The sequence below is a fragment of the Diospyros lotus genome, chromosome 1 (genome assembly GCF_014633365.1).
Source record: "Diospyros lotus cultivar Yz01 chromosome 1, ASM1463336v1, whole genome shotgun sequence".
NCBI lineage: Eukaryota > Viridiplantae > Streptophyta > Magnoliopsida > Ericales > Ebenaceae > Diospyros > Diospyros lotus.
In genome coordinates, this window is record NC_068338.1 from 33,180,973 (window position 1) to 33,202,116 (window position 21,144).

The 21,144-nt window shown below is 37.1% G+C and overlaps 1 protein-coding gene across 1 annotated transcript in view; it reads right to left on the reverse strand.

Moving 5' to 3' along the window:
- The window catches only part of LOC127796078 (nardilysin-like), a 44,615-nt gene extending 30,378 nt beyond the window's left edge, over window positions 1-14,237 (reverse strand). Inside the window, exons 1-7 of the mRNA XM_052328145.1 lie at window positions 13,788-14,237; window positions 13,506-13,581; window positions 13,018-13,064; window positions 12,677-12,789; window positions 10,631-10,704; window positions 10,399-10,494; window positions 10,189-10,308 (exon numbers count right to left, since the gene is read on the reverse strand). Of these exons, the coding sequence (XP_052184105.1) occupies window positions 10,189-10,308; window positions 10,399-10,494; window positions 10,631-10,704; window positions 12,677-12,789; window positions 13,018-13,064; window positions 13,506-13,581; window positions 13,788-14,123 (862 nt within the window). The 5' untranslated portion in view covers window positions 14,124-14,237. The remainder of the gene's footprint in view (window positions 1-10,188; window positions 10,309-10,398; window positions 10,495-10,630; window positions 10,705-12,676; window positions 12,790-13,017; window positions 13,065-13,505; window positions 13,582-13,787) is intronic.
- Between the last annotated feature and the right edge of the window lie 6,907 nt (window positions 14,238-21,144).

Here is a 21,144-nt window from a genome sequence, read left to right on the forward strand (position 1 = left end):
AGGGAGAAGAGAATCAATATTTTTCCATTCATACCCATTCTAGTCGCAGGCTTGGTTTATATACCCAGCCTTGGCGCCATATTTGAATTACAATCACCATTTGAATTATTCTCTAACTACCTTTTGATCTTTATTACAATAATACTATTCTCTAACTACCTCCTGTTTATTACAAGAATACCCTCCTCTTAATGCTCCCAACTGCAGGACCATGACATTTTAATCTTATGTCACCAATCCTTAATACCTTAAAAACCTTTCCCTCATTTATTTCTTGATAATTTTGTAGCTAGTGTCTCTTAGGAGTCATATGGTATGAGCAGCCGGGGTCCATAAGCCAATCATCACACACTAACTCCACCATCAGCACTACCCCTATCACGAAGATCTTTCTTTTCCTTGGGACAGTTCCTCTTAATATGGCCCTCTTCATGACAATAATAGCATTTTATAGGGTTTTTTCCAATTCTTGATGTAGACCGTGAATTACCCCTTCCGCTAGGATCTCGTTTAATACTCCTAAATATGGAAATTAAGGCATCTCCTGGAGAGGATTTTCCTTCTACTTTGTTTTACAATTCCTTAGAATTTAGGACCGCTATTACATCATCTAATGATAAGGTATCTCTACCGTGTTTTAGAATGTCAACAAATGTCTCGTATGATGTAGGTAAGGAGTGAAGCAAGACCAATGTCTTGTCTTCATCGTCATACTTAACATCTATGTTTTCAAGATCTAAGCAAAGTTTGTTAAACTCATCTATGTGATTTTGAAGCTTTTGACTATCATGCATTTTAAAAGTAAAAAATCTTGCCTTAAGATAGAGACGGTTGGACAGGGATTTGGTCATGTAGAGGCTCTCTAGCTTGAGCCAAATTTTAGCGGTTGTCTTCATCTTGGACACCTCCCTTAGCACCTTGTCACCAAGACTTAGGATGAGTGTGTTGTACGCCTTCTTGAGTATCTCCTTTTTCTGTTTTGTTGTGTAGGTCTTTGACATCTTGGCTTCTCCCTCTAGTGCCTCCTCAAGGCCAAGATTGCCGAGGAGTGCACTCATCTTCATCTTCAAGAGGGCAAAGTCGTTTTGCCCATCAAACTTCTCAATGTCGTGTCTTAAGGCGGATGAAGATGAAGCCATGGTCTGTTGATGAGTCGTGTCTCTTTCCCTTGAGTCTTTATTGAAATCTTGATTATGGAAGACGGTTGCTCTAGGATATCCCTCAAGAACTACACGCTCACTCATATGAAAAAAAGGACAAAATTTAGGAAACAATAAACAACACAGAATTCAACACACACACGTGACAAAGGAGATTTATCCTAGATCGAATCTCCTTTTTTAGAGAACCTACGTTCGGACTGATGAGAATCTTTCTCTTCACTATCTTGAAAAACACAATAATAGATTACATGTACTACACTCTCACACACAACCCTATACACAAGCTTTTCTAATCTTGGAGATTACAAAGCTATACACACTTTTCTCACATACACAACACATACTCTTTCTCTTAAGATAGAATGAAAATCAGTGTATTGAATGAGACCCCGACCCTCTATTTATAAACCATAGAGGGCGGAACTTACAAGGATAGTGCTAGAAATATGCTCAAATTAAGGGAATGTTTTATGTAAATATAGTAAGTAAAAGATGTAAATTAGAATGCTGTCTATATTTAGTTTATTTCTTTCCTTCTTTGTTCATAATCCTCTCTTTAAAAGAGGATGTTGTTCTTGCTTATTTGTATAAAATCAAGCTATTTTATCCTTGATTAGTTCTGAGATGGTATCACATCCTCAAATTAAGTCTCAGCCATTCACTACCTAGGCCTTTGCCCTTTGCCATAACTTGCGACCGTCAGAGCCTCTCTATTGGCCGCTGAAGCTCGGAGCTGGCCACTTTTAGTCAACCGGTTGCGGCCACCCAGATCGCCCAGTCGTCACTGCTCTCGGGTCTACTGGTCACTGCTACCCAAGGTCGTCTCCTCTCCATTGTCAACCGCCAAGATCGTTTCTACTTCCTGCGAGTGCAAGTTCCCTCTGGGCGAGATCGTTTCAGGAAGGAGACACCCACTTCGATTGGGTCTGTTGGGTTTGCTTCAGCCACCAATTGCGTGCAGCCTCTCTGCCTTGACCGCCTACTGCTTGCTTCAGCCATCGATTGCTTGCGGTCTCTCTGCCTCAGCCACCTACTGCCTTGGCCATCGTCCAGATCTTGGTAACCCTATTGTTTCTTCTTGTCTTTTTTTTTTTTCCACTCCCAAGTGATAAACTATGTCGGTAGTTACTTCTGAAACTACCCAAAACCCTACTGCTACCATCCAAACAAAAATTCCAGCAACCCAGCCAAACCATTCTAGCACCCATTATGTCCAAATCACCACCATTCGTTTAAATGGTGATAATTTTCTTCGCTGGTCTCAATCTGTCCGAATGTATATCCGCGGGCAAGGAAAAATTGGCTACATCACGAGAGACAAGAAGGAACCTGCAATAGATGACCCAGCACATTCCATTTGGGATGCTGAAAATTCTATGGTCATGACTTGGCTGGTCAATTCTATGAATGAAGATATTAGTTCCAATTATATGTGTTATCCTACTGCTAAGGAATTGTGGGATAATGTAAATCAGATGTACTCTGACCTGGGTAACCAATCTCAGGTTTTTGAGTTAACTCTGAAGCTGGGAGAGATTCGACAAGGAGATGATTCTGTTACTAAGTACTTCCATTCTTTGAAGAGATTGTGGCAAGATCTTGACCTCTTCAACACTTATGAGTGGAAATCTACTGAAGATTGCAATCACCACAAGAAAATGGTTGAAGATGGTCGTATCTACAAGTTTCTTGCTGGTCTTAATATCGAGTTTGATGAGGTGCGAGGGAGGATTATTGGCCGATCTCCCCTTCCTCCTATTGGTGAAGTATTTGCTGAGGTTCGAAGGGAAGAAAGTCGAAGGAGTGTCATGCTTGGCAAAAAAATTGTTGGTGAGTCGATTGAAAATTCTGCGTTGTTTACTGATTCTACTGCCTTCAAGGCTGCAAATTACCAGCATAGAAGCAATGAACGGCCTCGGGTCTGGTGTGACCATTGCAACAAGCCACGCCATACTCGTGAGACCTGCTAGAAAATTCATGGCAAACCTGCAAATTGGAAGAGCAACAAGCAAGGAGACAAGGGCAGTAACCGTGGGGTCCCTACTGCGAATGAGGTTGACACAAGTCCCTTCAACAAAGAGCAAATTGATCAACTCTTGAAGCTGTTACAATCCAGTTCCTCATCTGGTATTCCCAGTGTTTCCTTGGCACACACAGGTAAAAAACCTAAAGCTTTTTCTTGTCTACATTCCTCTCCATGGGTTATTGACTCTAGAGCCTCCGATCATATGACTAGTTCTCCTTATTTATTTAATACCTATCATCCTTGCTCTGGCAATGAAAAAATCAGAATTGCCGATGGAAGTTTTTCATCTATTGTAGAAAAATGAATTATTAAACTAACCGAGAAAATTAATCTCAATTATGTCCTTCATGTTCCTAACTTGGCTTGCAATCTTTTGTTTGTTAGTAAACTTTGCAAAGATTCTAACTGTCGTGTTACCTTTTTTGAATCCCATTGTGAATTTCAGGACCAGAACTTGGGGACGATGATTGGGCGTGCTAGGATGATTGAAGGTCTTTACTACTTTGATGAAATTTCGTCTGGTAATAAAAAAGCTCAGGGCTTTAGTAGTACTAGTTCAATTCCTGTTCACAATACAATTATGCTATGGCATCTTAGACTAGGACATCCTAATTTTGCCTATTTGCAACGTTTGTTTCCTGAATTATTTAAAGGAATGAATTGTTCTTTTTTTCAGTGTGAAAGTTGCATCTTAGCAAAAAATCATCGTTCTACATATTTACCAAAACCCTACCAAGCATCCAAACCTTTTTATATAATTCATAGTGATGTTTGGGGTCCATCTAAAATTTCTACTCTATCTGGAAAAAAATGGTATGTTTCCTTTATAGACGATCATACCCGTTTGTCTTGGGTTTATTTGATGCACAAAAAATCTGAAATGGAATATTTATTCAAAAACTTTTACACTATGATTGAAAATCAATTTCAAACCAAAATAGGCATTTTACACTCTGACAATGGCACCGAGTATTTCAATGAGCACTTGGGGGATTTTTTGAAAACTAAAGGTATTCACCACCAATCTACTTGTCGACATACTCCTCAACAAAATGGCATTGCTGAACATAAAAATAAACATTTACTCGAAGTAGCACGTGCCATCATGTTTTCCATGCATATTCCAAAATACTTATGAGGTGAAGCTGTTTTAACAGCATCCTATTTGATAAACAGGATGCCTGCTAAAGTATTAAAATACCAAACACCCCTTGAGTGTCTAAAAGATTTTTTTCCCAACACTAGATTACATTCGGACCTCCCTGTCAAAGTTTTAGGATGTACTGTGTATGTTCATATCCCTGCTCAATTTCGCTCAAAACTTGATCCTTGGGCTGTCAAATGTTTTTTTCTTGGGCTATACCTCTCAAAAAAAGGGTTATAAGTGTTATGATCCTCTCACAAAAAAGATCTGCGTGAGTATGGGTGTCTCCTTTGTTGAAAACAAACCCTATTTTTCCAAAAAATTCCTTCAGGGGGAGAAACATGAAGATGAAGACAATTTTTGAGATGTTTTTGTCCCTCTTTCAAACACAATCTGTCCTACTCAAGAATCGCATGTTTCTGATAATAGTCACGTAGGAGATTCTAGTTCCTTGATGCCAAGTAAAGGGGTTTCTCGGGTAGGGGGAGAATTACTACACTGATCATCGTGATCTAAATTATAAGCTTCAGCTTTATACCAGGAAGAGATTTCATCAAATGAACAAAGACTTGAATGTCAATCCTGCACAAATCAATCTGAAAACCTGAGAAATGGCACTGTAAGTTCAGGAAATCCCACTTCAACATTTAGTCCACCTCCTTCCACTTTACCTAATAGTTCTCAAGTTGATTCTTTAACTATTTCCAATCATTTACCTACTATTTCTGATCTTGATGTTCCTATAGCAATTAGGAAAGGTGTCAGAAGTTGCACTAAATATCCTATTGCTAAATATCTCTCCTACCACAGACTATCAAAGAATCATAAGGCTTTCACATCTAGGATTTCACACTTGTTTATGCCAAGGAATATACAGGAAGCTTTGGATGATCCAAACTGGAAATTAGCAGTTATAGAGGAGATGAATGCTCTAAGGAGAGGTGGTACTTGGGAGATAGTTAACCTGCCCAAAGACAAAAAAGTAGTAGGGTGTAAATGGGTGTTTACAATAAAATGTAAGGCGGACAGGAGTGTTGATAGGTACAAAGCCAGACTGGTGGCTAAAGATTTCACCCAGACTTATGGGATTGATTATCAGGAGACCTTTGCCCCTGTTGCAAAAATAAACTCTATTAGAGTCATGTTGTCTCTTGCAGTAAATTCAGATTGGCCTCTACACCAACTTGATGTCAAAAATGCATTTCTTAATGGTGATCTTGAAGAGGAGGTCTTCACGAGCTTACCACCGGGATTCGAAAATAAACTTGGGAGTGACAAAGTATGTAGACTGAAGAAATCCCTGTATGGTCTCAAACAATTCCCAAGAGCATGGTTCAAACGCTTTAGAAAGGCAGTTACCAGTTATAGCTTCCTTCAAAGTCAGGCAGATCACACTATATTTTATAAACACTCAAAAAATGGTAAAGTTGCAATTTTGATTGTTTATGTTGATGACATTATTTTAACCGGTAATGATGAGACAGAGTTAGCAGTGCTCAAGTAGAAACTTGCAAAGGAGTTCCAAATCAAGGACCTAGGGATCCTAAAATACTTCCTTGGAATGGAGTTTGCAAGATCCAAAGAAGGCATCTTTGTTAATCAGAGAAAATATGTTCTTGACCTTCTTGAAGAAACAGGTTTACTTGGTTGCAAGGTGTCAGAAACTCCCATCGAGCCTAATGTGAAACTATATGCTGCCAAAGCTGAAGAAGTAAAGGACAGGGAACAATATCAGAGACTTGTGGGCAGATTAATCTACTTGTCTCATACGCGACCTGACATTGCTTTTGCAGTAAGTATGGTGAGTCAATTCATGCACTCACCAGGGCCAGAGCATTTTGAAGCAGTCTACAAAATCCTAAGATATCTGAAAGGGACTCCTAGAAGAGGCTTACTGTTCAAGAAACATGGCCACCTGCAAGTTGAGATCTACACTGATGCAGATTGGGCAGGAAGTGTTAATGATAGGAGATTTACTTCAAGCTACTGTTCTTTTGTTGAGGGAAACCTAGTCACTTGGCAAAGCAAAAAACAAAATGTGGTGGCTAGAAGTAGTGCAGAAGCAGAGTTCAGAGTTGTTGCTCATGGAATCTGTGAGGGAATGTGGATCAAAGGGATACTTGAAGAACTGAAGTTTCCTCAATCGAAACCAATAAAAGTCTATTGTGACAACAAGGCTGCCATCTCTATTTCTCATAATCCAGTGTTACATGATCGTACAAAACATATAGAAGTGGACAAACATTTCATCAAGGAGAAGCTCGATGCTAGAATAATATGCATGCCATATCTTCCAACAACTAAACAAATTGCTGATGTTTTAACTAAGGGTCTTCACAAGAAACAATTTGATAAACTTATTGGCAAGCTAGCTATGGAAGACATCTACAAGCCAGCTTGAGGAGGAGTGCTGGAAATATGCTCAAATTAAGGGAGATTTGACTTTGATCCTAGAATATTCTAGGATTTATGTTTTATGTAAATATTATGTAAATATAGTAAGTAAAAGATGTAAATTAGGATGCTGTCTATATTTAGTTTATTTCTTTCCTTCTTTGTTCATAATCCTCTCTTTAAAAGAGGATGTTGTTCTTACTTATTTGTATAAAATCAAGCTATTTTATCCTTAATTAGTTCTGAGAGATAGAACTGATAACTACCTTATACATGTGGTGGTTACCGTTACAATATGTAACTGATGGTCTAACGGTCTTCTAGAAACCCCTCTGACACCCGTATCCTTTTCTGTTTCTTTTCTCTCTTGAGCCTCAAGACTAATCTAAGGCAAATGTTTTAACAACCTCAATTCCTTAAAAATGGATATGGTATTCTATCACCAATCCCTCCTGTTTCAACTTATTAAACTCTTCAGTTGCATCCGCCATAGATTTCTCACCAAACCTATCACAAAATGTTGAGAGGTTTGCCTCCAGTTATACTAGAAGATCATTGAAGACAGCGGCTTATGTCGGCTAGGGGGTAGATAGGCAGTTAGAAATAATTCCTAAATGTTATTAGTATATGTTTGGGGGTTAAAACAGTAATTACCTAATCCCAGTTGGGTTATATTGGGATGTCTGCCTACTCTTATAAATAGAGGGCAAAGGGTAGCCGATAGAGGGTCAAAAGTTCTCATTTTTGTTTGTAACGAGTATTGATCGTTCTGAGAGAAAGGCTACAGTTTGAAAGATAGCTTTGTAATCTTGGGGAGCGAGGTCCTGTTGTACTTGGGAAATAGAAGGAAGGGATCTCATATGTGTACCGATCATTCATACTAAATAAAGAAAGTTGCTCGAGGGGGTGTTTTGACTGCTAGATGTAGGGTTGCAATTCTTGCGATCCGAACTAGGATAAAATCGATGTCTTGTGGATTGATTTTCTGATTTATATCTTGAATTGTGAATTCTTTACTTTCTGTTTCATTTAGCATATGTTACTGATTAATCCGAGAGTGTGGGAAGAGTATTCGTGAGTGATCAAATAATTTAAACTTGCCTAAACCAATAAGTCTAAATCAACACAAAAGTCTTCCACAAATTCTGTCCAATTTGTCTCAACCCTCACTTTGTTCCACCCTTGAAACCATGCATCAGTCATGTCATTGAAGTAGGCTGCTGCAAGGTTTATTTTCTGACTTTCAGCTACATTATAGTATTGGAAAAACCTTTCACACCTCCTAACCCACCACCTTGGTTTAACACCTTCAAACATGGAGATTTCCAGCCTAGATAGAGGTGTGTGTTGGTGATTTTGGTAAGATCCCCTTACCTGGACAGCCTGATTTATTTCTGGCTGTTCCTCATCTTCTTGTGACATGCAAGGATGAGGAGGAATGCCCGCTCCTATCAAGGTTGGCTCTAAAGTGCCTACTCTTGTCAAGATTGGCTCTGAAACGGTTTTTGGAGGGAAATCTTCCGGCAGGTTGGCATCTAAAACATTTTCAGAAGCCCATCCAGCCTTTGGCCAACATTAGCAACTTCCTTCTCCAGTGACTGCACAGCTTCTTTGGTGGCAGTGTTGGTGGTAGTGTTCTCCTCCCGGCAACGACTCAATTCTTCCTGAGTATGCTGCAAACCCAACTCCATGGTCTCCAACCTCGCCTCCATCTGCTTCGTGCAGGTTCCCTCTGCCATTTCCTTAGTCAATTTCTTCTGATCTTCCTCTAACAGCCAAATGTAACTGCTTCCAGAAATTCAGTAACCGCCTCTGAACTCCTTCCAGAAATCAGTAACTGCCTCTGATCTTCTTCCAGAAGCTGGTAACTGCCCCTGATCTGTTTCCAAAAATCAGTAACTGCCTCTGATTGGAGTCAACTGCTAGGGATCACAGCTGAGGACCGAGTGCTTTGATACCAAATTGTTAGGAACCCAAGCCTGACTGTAATTTCTTCGATGGGAGAATTGAAAGAGAGGGAGAAATAGAGAGAGATGAGGGAGAAACAGGGAGAAAATTGGAGATGACAGAAACTGAACTGCTGATATTCCATTAATGATCCAAAAACCAGTTCTCAGGTGGCTTGTATAGCCCCTCATACAGATAGTGATGTAGTAGAAAAGGAAATGGGATGTAACTACTGTTACTGTACATAACTGCCTGTTAGTACAAAACTGCTGTTACTGAATATAAGCCTATCCCTATTGCCAAAATAGCAATCTAGAAAATAAAATAAAAACAACTGAACGTAAAAGTAGTAAAATAAAAATAGCAATAACAACTGAAAGTAAAAGTGGTAATCTGCTGCATCAAGGGCCTGGATGTCTGCCTGCATCCAGGTCGTGACAATTACAAGTGCATCTAACCTACAGGCATTTACTACTGTCACTGCCTCAACTTGTACAACACTGGGATTGTCATCATCACAACCTCCACCAATGTTTACACCACCAGTTCCAACATTTGAGCTAAAGCATTAGTACACAAGGGTGTGTCACCACAACCTTGAGGGGGCTTCTAGTTTTATTTATTTATTTATTTTTTACACATAAGGTTCGTAATGCAACTACCCTCAACCTGATCGCCAACCATGATCCATGGAAATGTCTCGGGATACTATTTTGGCATTTTCAAAACGTTTCGTGTACCGAAAGGCCAAGAAATATCAAAAAAATGTTTTGGGGCATTTTGTAATATTAGGAAAATATCATAACGCGTTTCTGATATGGAAATGCATTTCCATCCATAAAGAGGTTAGGGACAGAATACAAATTCTATCCCTAACCATTTTATGTTTGATTATTTTCTTTTTTTAAATTTATTGTTTGTTTTGAATTAATAAGTCATAGTTCATGGATGATAGAACTTATGTTTATATTTGTTTGAATGTATTATGAAATTTATGTTAATTTATTTTTAGATTGAATAACTATTTTTTTATGATTTTCAATAATAAAAATTATCTTTCCAAAACTGCCCATATATTTTTTTTATTTATGCGTTTCTCCCGCATTTCCGTTTTCTACTTTTTTTAAAAATGTTGTTTTCCCGTTTCTATTTCATATCATATTTGTTTCCATTTCCGTTTCCGTGCAACTTAGATCATCAACACACAACATCAATTTCAGTTTCTCTCCAGCACAATCGTGTCCTACTACTACATTGTAAGTCCTTCGACAATGACTACTCCATTGCTAACCCTAAAACCTTGACCTTGTGGTTCAATTCTTAAGCACCCTTAAAAAGTTGGACTTAAAAGTAATTGAAACAACAGAATCTATGACTCTAAAGATTTAGTTCAGCAAAATCAATCTGTCATCTTTACTTGCTACAATTTACTTTTTATCATCACACTCATGCAAATCAGCAAACAGATATACTGCAATTTCATTGATATCAAATGTTTCACACAAAAACCTTACCTCCTCCAATCACAACTAGCTTCATCAACCCACCATGGTAATAATCATTGTACAATTTCAGAATTTGCTCCCGCAAATTAATTCCCTTCTCCATGGCGTCAACCAGGCTTTTCTTATTGCCTTCCATGTGGTCGTCAAAGAAACTAATTGTTCAGTATAAAATATGCATCAGTCTAAAACAGAAATTGGATAAGGATTATGCAAGCTTACCCCAAAAGAATTGGTTAAAAGGATGTCCAGGTGCTGATGTATGACATTGTAGTTGCTGAAGACGACAAGAATCATTTTGCAGAACCTGATTAAATTCTATAATTGATTTTGTTTCACATTTTCAAATGATATTTTACAATTAGAAGAGTATTAGCGACCGAAAATAAAGGAGATGAGGTAATGATAAATAGCATATCTTTTGCCAAGCAGAACACATTAACTGGGAACACACCTGAATCCACTGCTTGAACTTCTCGATCCATCGCTTCAGCTTTAACCAAAGGTGAAATAAAAAATTGCGAAAATCTGTAGAACAATATAGGTCACATAAATATATTAATCATCTTTCAATCCATAATTATACACCACAGGAGGAGGGTGGGGGATCAAAAAGAAAAGAGCTTGCACAAGATTAGGATTGGCAATTGTTATTCAATTTCAAAGAAATTAGGCGCCATGCACATCAAAAATAACAGTTAAGCCTGTATTAATGGTACTTAACTTTGTTCCCCATTCACTATCAAGGATTCCCCAAGAATATTTTCATCCATTCATAGCCCGAATTTAGCCACTTTCCCTTTTGTGACTCCACCATCAAGTTTTATGGACTTGAAAAAGTTTTAAGAACATAAAGTGCATTTACCATCTTTTTTGTTACAAGTAAAATCTTCTCAAATCCCAAAGAGATCCACCAGTATAAAAAGAAAAGGCCAAACGAAAGTAACCCATACACCTCCTGAATTAGGAATCTCTACAAGCCTCAAAATTGGCTAAGCATTGGATTAACTCTCAACTTCAAACTTATAAGCATAGGCAACAAAAATATAACTCTTTTATCATATCACAGTGACCTCAATTTCATGTTTATAGTCTTTTGCTTCAACAAGGTTTGTGACTGGTAAGTCATGAGTTCCTCTTTTGTGTCTCGCATGTCATGGATTTGAGTTATGAAAACAATCCTTTTAAAACAAATGTCATGTTGTGTATAAAAATGACCTCTCTCTATTGCTGCAAAGCAGGGATACTCATGCAAGATTGCTCCTTTGTGACTAGTCGGTTGGCCTTGGTAAGGTCACTCGCAAGGCAAGGGTAAAGTTGGTTTAGTATCACTATCATTGCTCCTTTGTGTCTATTAGGTCATGCGTTACTCCTTTATGACTAGCAGGTCACAGGTTATGCTTTTATAAAGTAGGGTAAGGCCACATGCTAAAATGACCCTTCCCAAAGCCTCACAAAGCAAAGAGCCTCATGCACAGGGGACACCCCAATCTTCTGCTTCAAACTCAATCTCAAACCCGACTTTTGCACATTAGACATCTTGGATTGTGATTTCAAATCTAGAAGTCTTCTTCTACCTCAAACTTTTATTAATTTCCACCATTGAGATAGTTTGAAAAAGAAAAACAAAACAATACTCTGAATCCTAAACAATTTACCCAAAATAGATAAGGAATAGGTTCATTTATATATCCAAAATAAGGTAGAACTAGGTTTATTTTATATTTTATTTTCATATCTTAAGAATTTTAGTTATTAAATTTCTAGAAGGACTCTCTCTCTCTCTCTCATAATTAGGAGAAACAATCAAGAACACACAAGTCTTGAATTGCTATTGAATATACAGATTTCTGATTTCTCCTTCTCTCTAGGAACCTCTCTACTCTCTTTCTCCCTTGCTTTCTTCTTCTTATCTGCCTTTTTCTTCTTTCTATTCTCTTATATTTCTTCTTCCTTCCTTTATTCTCCTGTGGATTTTATTCCTTCTCCTCAATTCAGCATCAGGTGGCTTCAACTCAAAATCTATTTAGATTAATCCAACAACCATTCCTACATTCATTGAGACTTTAATTTGGTTCATAAGATTAAGTTAAACACATAAATGAAATGCAACATCAAAAGGTTCCTCAATTTCAGTCTAAAAATATTTCTTCTTGGTCAAACCTTCTTAATTTTCTTGTCACCAAAATGTGCTTCCCCTATTATGTGTGCAAATATAAAAATTCCTGAAAACAATAGGTGCTAATTAGAATTATAAAGAAAGGAAGACTTCAAGTAAATGAAAATCACAATGATATACTGGTCAAACGTGCTTAAACAAAATAACAAGGGATCCGGTAATTGAATCCTCAAGACTCAGGATCAGATTTGACTTTTTCAAACTTTGTGCAACTCAATAGAAGACCTGGGAAAAAAAAGAAGATACGTACAAAACAAGATATCCTACAAAAATAAAGAGAAGGACTATAAACATCATATATATACATAACTATAAGTTTACCTTCTCAAGGCACCCTTGAGAAACTCCCGTTTAACTTCAAAATGGTAGCAAGTATGCTCAACTTCTGTGAATGCATTTGAGGAACCTCCATGCTTGGATAAATAACTATCATACTGGCAAAGAAAATAGTCAAAAGGGAGGGCCTCGTGGCCTTGGAGTCACTACTAAACAATTGATATCTTAATCTATTAGGTAATAATGAAAAATAGTGTGGAACACACATAATTTGCAGATAATACATTAGCAACTTTATTAATGATATATTGGTATATAATGAGCATATATGACATGACTTATAGGCAGAATGGTTGAAGCGAAAACAAGAAAAAGGACTGACAGACCTCATTTTCTTTTGGGAAATCAGTACTCCCCATGAAGAGCATATGTTCTGCAAAAACATATGATTTCTAGGTAATGATTCAATTGCACATTCATGACAGGTAAATTCAAAAGAACAAAGAAGAATACAGAAAACAAATACTGAATTGACCACATATGAAAATGAAATGGAAGAAACAGAGGCTTAATATAATTGGCCACACCAGCCAAAAACTCATTAAATTAATACTAAAGACTACTCATATTGTCCCCCATCAAAGTACTTGCACCTTATAATCAGTAACGTGAATTTTAGCTAAGCAAGGCTACATCCAATGAAACTATTTTGTCCTCGGGAACGTCCGTCATCACCACACCCATGCATCCTCTTTTGGCCATTTACCGGTACAGGACTCGCTAACATAGTAAGTATAGTGTATTTAGCGTGTATGCATATGCAACTGTATATAACTGCAAATACTTGGAATGAGCAGCAGGACAATGAAGAAACCTAGAAAATGTGCAAGTCCCTGTGCCTCGAGTGGGTCAGAAAAGCTGCCTATTCCGACACACATTGCTGCTGCCGCCTGCATAAGTTAACTAATTATGAGAAGGCCACAAAAGGACAATGTCAACTAAAAAAACCGAATCAATAGAAACTTAAGAAACAGGGAGAACTTTCCATGCGGAGTACGAAAAATTTGACTCTCGATACTAACTGAATTCTATATATAAAAACTACAACAAAGTTACTTATCACTCAAAATTGCAGACAGTGTAAAGAAAAGCAGACCTGCTTAGTCTGAGATGCGCCACCCTTTCCTTCTGTTTCCGCGTCGTTTCCATCATCTTCGTCAGATTCACCTTCTTCTTCATCGTCGTCCTCTTCCTCGCCTTCACTCTCTTCACCATCGCCATCGTCATCGTCCTCCACTTCTTCTTCATCTTCATCTCCACTAGCTCCGGCATTGTCAGGCTGCCCGACAGGTTTATCAGAGCAAATCTCTGGATCGTGTACGAGCAGAGCACAGAGACCATTTGGAAGCTGTATGTATCTGTACGATCGCCTGTCCGTCGGCGGCTTTATCACGATATCATCGGACGAGAAAGTGCAACCTCCAACCGCCATACTTCCGATGGAGAGAGAGAGAGAGACTCACCCGGCGTATTATAAACGCGCGCTCCCTCTCCTCGGCTATATCCTTTCTGGTTTATAGATTCAAGTAGGGCTCCTCGGCCTCCAATTTCTGGATCCAGATCGGGACCCTTGTTACCCATTCGGGATACGGACAAATTTTGAAACTGTAAAAATATAAATATTATTTAGTTTAACATATTTTACATATAATTACAAATTTAACTAAACATACGTTATATACAAAATATTTGATATAAAATTAATTAATATTTAATACATTTTAGTTGAATAAATTTGGCAATAAAAATTTGACCTATTGTATATAAGATTATTCTATATTACCTAACACATTTACGGACGGACTTATCAAATGAGATCAAAAAGACCCAAAAACCCTCGTCTAATCTTCGCATCTCACTTCTCCCTTTGCATCTCTCCTCTGTCACTTCTCCCATGGCCGCGCGCCCAGCCCTCGCCTCCTTCCTCTCTCCCTTCTCCCATAATTGCACGATCGTCGACCATTAAGCCTCGTCGCTTCATCGACTGTCACTGCATCTAGGTTAGTGTTATGACTTCATCATTACTTCTGGGGTAAGGAGTAATTGTTGTTATTGGGGTGAACTCCTTATGACAAAATACCCAAATGACTCAAATGTTTAATTGGGGTCATAATGACAAAGTCATCGAAGTTCACCCCAATCAAATAGAGTTTAAAAGACTCAAATGCCCTCGACCCTATTTTGTAAGCCTCTTAACGAGGCTTTCTAATCATGTAGTATAACTCTTATATATAAGTAATGTGTCAAATATATATTTTAATTTACATATAAAATATATATAATATATTTTACAAATATAATATTATAAATATATTATTTTATAATTAAATAATATATATACATTACATATATATATGTGATAATTAACATCTTTCTTCAAAAAATACCCTCGCTCTTCTAAAAAAAAACTCTCACCTTCTCCAAGAAACTATTTTATTTTCTCTCTCTCTATTTTCTTCCCTTCATCTGACATGACTCACATCTGCTTTTAAGGCCTTTACTTTTCGTCTCTATGTCGTCTTACACTCATACTTTATTTATCTTCCAACAACTCTTCCTCTCTCTCTTATCTCTCTCTTTCCCTTATTGCGCGACCCTTGCCCGCTTGTTACCATTCTTCTCCAGTCTAGTAACCGTCGCCTCATCTCTAGCCATTGACTCTCTTATCGCCTCGTCTATCGTCACTACATCCTCCATATCCCTCTCTCGTCGTCGCCATTAACTGCACCTCCACGAATTTTTTAGTCGATTTTTTAAAAAAGTCGACTAAAACCCATTTTATACTTTTTAGTGTAATAATTCGTATATTAATCCAAATATTTGAAAAATACGCAAATATAATACTTTTAATAAAAATATGAAATAATTTGTGTATTATATGCAAATAATAATACACAAATTATTTGGTGAATTGCTAACAAGAATTGGGGCTCTTGTCCGTCAATTAGATATTGCACGACACGAAAATAAATGGTTGTGCACTAGATCACATAAATGACAACATGACTTGAACCTAATTATAATTTTATACTCTCATGCGACTATCACACGATGTGATTCGCCATTGTGTCTAAGGAGTGCGATTTTGTTCACCCCCATTTAATTGGGGTGAATTTTGACCCCGATTAGTGTTATGACTTTGTTAATTTTAAATGTTTCTTTCTCGTTCTCTCTTTTTTTTCTCTTTTCTTTTTCCTCTCTCCCCTCCTCTCATTTATTTTCTAGCAATTCTCTTGTCGTCAACTATCTCATCACCTAAGCGTCAATCATCGTTGCATCCTCTATAACGACCTGTTCCCACCTATAGGCACTATCGATGAATAATCAACCGGATTACTCACATACAACACCAAACTAATGAATAGATGGACTATGTTTCATTGGAAAATGTTATAGGTGGAGATTAGGCTTCGTCCTTCACTTCGCTCCACTTGAGGAGTAGGTTCCAAAACATAAAAAGAAGCACAGCGAATGGGACCCGAAACCCGAGTGAGCTTTACATTTCTTCAGCTCACCCACAACAAGCCAAAGGTGACTCAAGTACAAAACTAGCACATTAAATATCTACTGAATACTGGGAATTTATGGAAAATACCTATTTGATCCTTACCTGATCCTAAAACTTGGCTCTACCAAACAAGCCATTATCAACCAAAAGTCTACACAATCGTATATTACATTATACTAATTACAATAAACTAGATGTCATCCAGTGCCTAATAACATACACATTCATCCACAAGTATATATATATACATATCACCACCTAAACACTTATAAGAGATAATACAATTCACAATACGGGCAACAATACTAGTCGCCACTTCAACCTCTCAACATAATCCATGCTTGCATCTGGACTTACAATGTCTACAACACGAAGTAAAATCTCATGAGTCACAATGACTTAGTAAGGGTGCAAATGAATGTAAATAAGATAATATATGAGATGCAATGATAAGTAAGAATGCATGAATGGCGAGGCCTCATTGCCCTCCGAACCCATCTATTTAAGGCAACCTCCCAAATTACCCCTAGCATGCATCTAGTATATCCCATTGCCATAAGACTCCACTAGACCACCTATAGAACATGCACAACACACAATTGCGCACAACACACAACTGCACACAACATATATTTAATCATATTACCAAACATTCGCAAGGTCGTCACTCTTGGGGTCATCCCTTATCTGGCTCGAAGCCTTATCTTTGCCATGGAGAGAACGCTAGCTCGAACTTCGAACTCTTCTAAGATCACCGTCTCCTCGGTCGACCTTAGATGCAACCACACATAAACCCAACCATACACCAGACATTAAACCAATGCATTTATTTTCGTTATACATCGCAAAACCAACCCTTGACAAATTTTCAAACAATCCCAACTTAGGGTTTTATCAAACCAACACTCATTCTACATTATCACACATAATGGAATTTAATCGAAAAGAAATTTAATTAATTTACCTTACCTGATTTGGATGAAAAGTCCAGCCAACTACGCACACTGGCATTATCCAATGGGAAGCCACTTTGTGCTCAAAATCCCATTTTCGAGCCCTTGGCATGCTCCTCGAGCCCTAAAATAATTTCCATAACTTTCTTCCATTGTTTTGGAATTTTTAGATATTTTCTCCATTTTCTTTTTATTTTATTTTCTTTTTTTTTTCTTTTCTTATTTTATTCTCCTTCTTCCCATCTCTTTCTTCCTCATGTGTCCGACCATCCTTACGTGCGCCAGCGACCTCTTGTGCATGCTATTGTTCACCCGCTACCTGATCTCGCCGGCAACCACCCCTCGCTTGCACCCATTGCCGCCCGCACCCAACGGCCGTGCCATCACCGGCCTGCGCCGCCTCCACCGCAGCTAGTAGCTCCCACGTGTGCACCAGCCATTGCCATGGTCAACCTCTGCTACAGCCTCCGCCATCGCCGGCCATTGCCTTCGCTTGTGATTCAAGCCGCCACCAGTCACTACTAGTCTGCCTCACATTGGCCATGGCCGACATCGCTGCAACAACCATGGCCAACGCCGCTGCCTCCCGCTGATGCCTGTCGGCCAGCCACCATAATCCCAGCTCTCCCTTGATCTCGATCTCTCTCAAGCTCGGCCCCTTCTTGATCTCTCTCTCTTTGCTTCATTCTCTTGGCCAAATGGTTTAGCAGACCAAATTTCTGGATCCAATGCTTTTTTTTCAAACTTAGCCCCAACCCATAATTATATATATATAATTATTACACATTAATCCTCAAAATCCCCATTAATTCCACTTAAGAAAATTATAATTACACTTGAGAATTTTGTAATTGCCCTTGGACCCTCTACGGCTCTAATTTAAATACCATCAAGTCACATAAATTCTTGATTTATCCCAAAATTAATAATCAGTCTATTACTCGATAAAACCAATTACGTCACTGCGCTTGCACAAGACCTTATCTCAGCTTGAAAACGTTTCAACTTGACTCATTCATAAAACTGGGCCACCTTTTGGCTCCTCTGACTTACCGGTAATTTCCCGGTTGCCCCTCACAAATATTCGATTCAGCCAATAATTTAAGCTTATACAGCAGGTGTACCGGAAACTATTCATGATCTAACTTCTTTTCAACATCATTAGTCTCATCTCGAAATACTCGACAATCCCTTACCCCATTTTCTGGACATCCAAGTCCTAGGACATTTCCTGTCATCGATTTGACAATTTATTACTTTACTTCTCAAAACTACCCTTACGGTCCATCGGACCGCTCAATATCCAAATTGCCATAATGCCCCTCTCCTAGGGCACCATCATTTAATTTTCAACTTTTTTCTTAAAGAACACTCTTGGAATTTTATCTTATTTTCTAACACCAGCAACACAGAGTGTTACATCCTCCCTCATAGTAGAGAGGCAACGAGATAGTGAAAGGTGTGGCGGTGATGGTAAGAAAGTCAGTGATGAGAGAAAGTTGTTGAAAAATAGGAGAAAGAAAAATAAGGTGAGTTTGGGAGAGATCCATCTTAAAATCATTTTTTTGTATCCCTGTATTAACTAGATGTTACATTCACACCAGTTAAGAGAATGAACAAAATCACTTTTTTTGTACATGTGTGACGGTAATGACAGATACTTTGCATGTTCAGCTTACACTTAATTGCAATGATTTTTAGAATAGATAACAGTGTTACGTGATACTGTTGCGACTGGGGTAGGGAGGAGAAATTGAAAATAAATGTAAATAATTTTTTCTCAAAATAAATGGTATAAAAATAAATATTTCAACATTTTTTTTTAAAGAAATTTTTAGTTTTCATTTGTTGATATTATAATTGGTGTATCAATTTTTTGCCTGAAATATGGTAATAATGTGGTCGAGAGTCAAGAGGCTCTGCCAAACTAGCCCAGATGATCAATAATTACAAGGAGAATTAGAAAAACAAGACTTCCACTAAGAGAAAAATGGAAAATATAATACTTTTCAAATCTTTGCAAAACTAAGATTTTTTGAATAAACAAGGACAAAAATACTTTTGTCCCTTTCTTTCTCATTAATTAATTGTTTTTTTCTATTTTTAATCATGATTCCTTCACACCACCATTCATCACCGCATACAATGGAAGACGTCATCGGAGTTAGATTCTCCTAGAGACACAAAAGGCCATACTCATTGTTGTTAATATATTTGATTCACACATAACACTTAAAAGTAGGGGTGTGCAAAAAAATCGTCAAACCGCGGAAACCGCCCGCACCAAACCGTGCGATTTTTTGGGGGTGCGGTTTGGCACGGTTTGAGAAATTCTCAAACCGTGCGATTTGCGGTTTGTGGTTTTTTTGGTTTGGTTAAAACCAAACCGGCCAAGTAGTATATTAATAAAAAAATTAAAAATATCTAATAATTTAAAAATTAAAAAAATAAATTAAAAATATATACTTTATTGACCATGAATTATATTGTGGATTTTTGTGTTATTTTTATATTATGAGCATGTGGTTATGTTGTAGATTTAAAACTTTTAAATTTGTATTTTTTATTAGATAGTAACTTATTTTAGTTTTAAACTCCAAGATACTATAAAAATTTAAAAATTATAATTTTATGCATTGATTTTTATGTTTTAATTAAAATTTTATAAGTTAGTGAAGGAAACACCAAATGAAACAATAAAGAAGCATCAAACCGCGGAAACCGCACCAAACCGCATCGCAAATGCGGTGCGGTCTGGTGCGGTTTGTGCACACCAAACCAGACCGCGTGGTCTGGTTTAATGCCAAACCGCACATGCGGTTTGGCTTATTAAATCCTTCCTAAACCGCCCAAACCGCACCGTGCACACCCCTACTTAAAAGTGGAGTGTCTCATAAAAGTGAATAACAAGTTGCAAAAAATTAATGCTACTTCGTAATATAAATCATTTTATGTTTATATGTAATTTTTGTTATTATTGATATATATTTAATAAATCGATATCTATAACATACATTTATAACTAATATTTGTTGACAACCGTATTCTACGACAAATATATACAATTGATATATTTGAACTGATATTTTTGTATTGATATCTTTGAACCGATATTTTTTAACATGTATATTTGCATCAATATCTTTAAATTGATATATTTGAACCAATATATTTAAATCGATATCTTTTAATAGATAAATTTGAATCAATATCTATCACCAACCGATATATTTGAACACATATCTTTGCACAAATATCGTTGAACTGATATTTATTAACAACCGATATTTAAAATTGATATTGGATAACCTTTGTACTTGTTTGATAGAGAACTTGCACAAGGTGAATAAAAAAAAAAAAAAAAGAATAGAATAACAATTTAGTTGGGGAAAGCAAGACGCACAGTCGCTGTGTGTGATGGATTTTGAAAATATTTTTAGCAAATTAATTAACGAGAAAGAAGAAGCACCATTAAAAAATAATAAAAAAAAAATAGAATAACAGCTTAGGTGGAGAAAGTAAGACGCATCGTGTAACAAACTTTGAAAATTTTCTCAACAAATTAATTAGAGAGGAAGAAAAAGTGTTATTGAAAATGAATAAAAAAAATATATCAAAATAGCAGCTTAGGTGGAGAAAATAATATATACAACCACTATGTGTGACGGACTTTACAAATTTTTTCAGTAAATTAAGCGAGAAAGAAAAAATGCCATTGGAAAAGAAGAATAAGGAGAGAACTAATTAAAAAATATTTTTTTTTTGTTCAATACACATTCAAAAATTATAATTTTACAAAAATTTATAAAGTGTCGTATTTTTCATTGTTCTCTCGCGTAAGTCTTATTTTTCCAAATTTCCCTTACAAATAATGTTATATTTACATATATTAATAATGTTATTGCATCTTATTAATTTAAAAACCAATTGAAGTATTTTTCGCGTAAATTAATTAAAAAAAGTAATTAAAATACTTTCTCCCCGTCCCAATG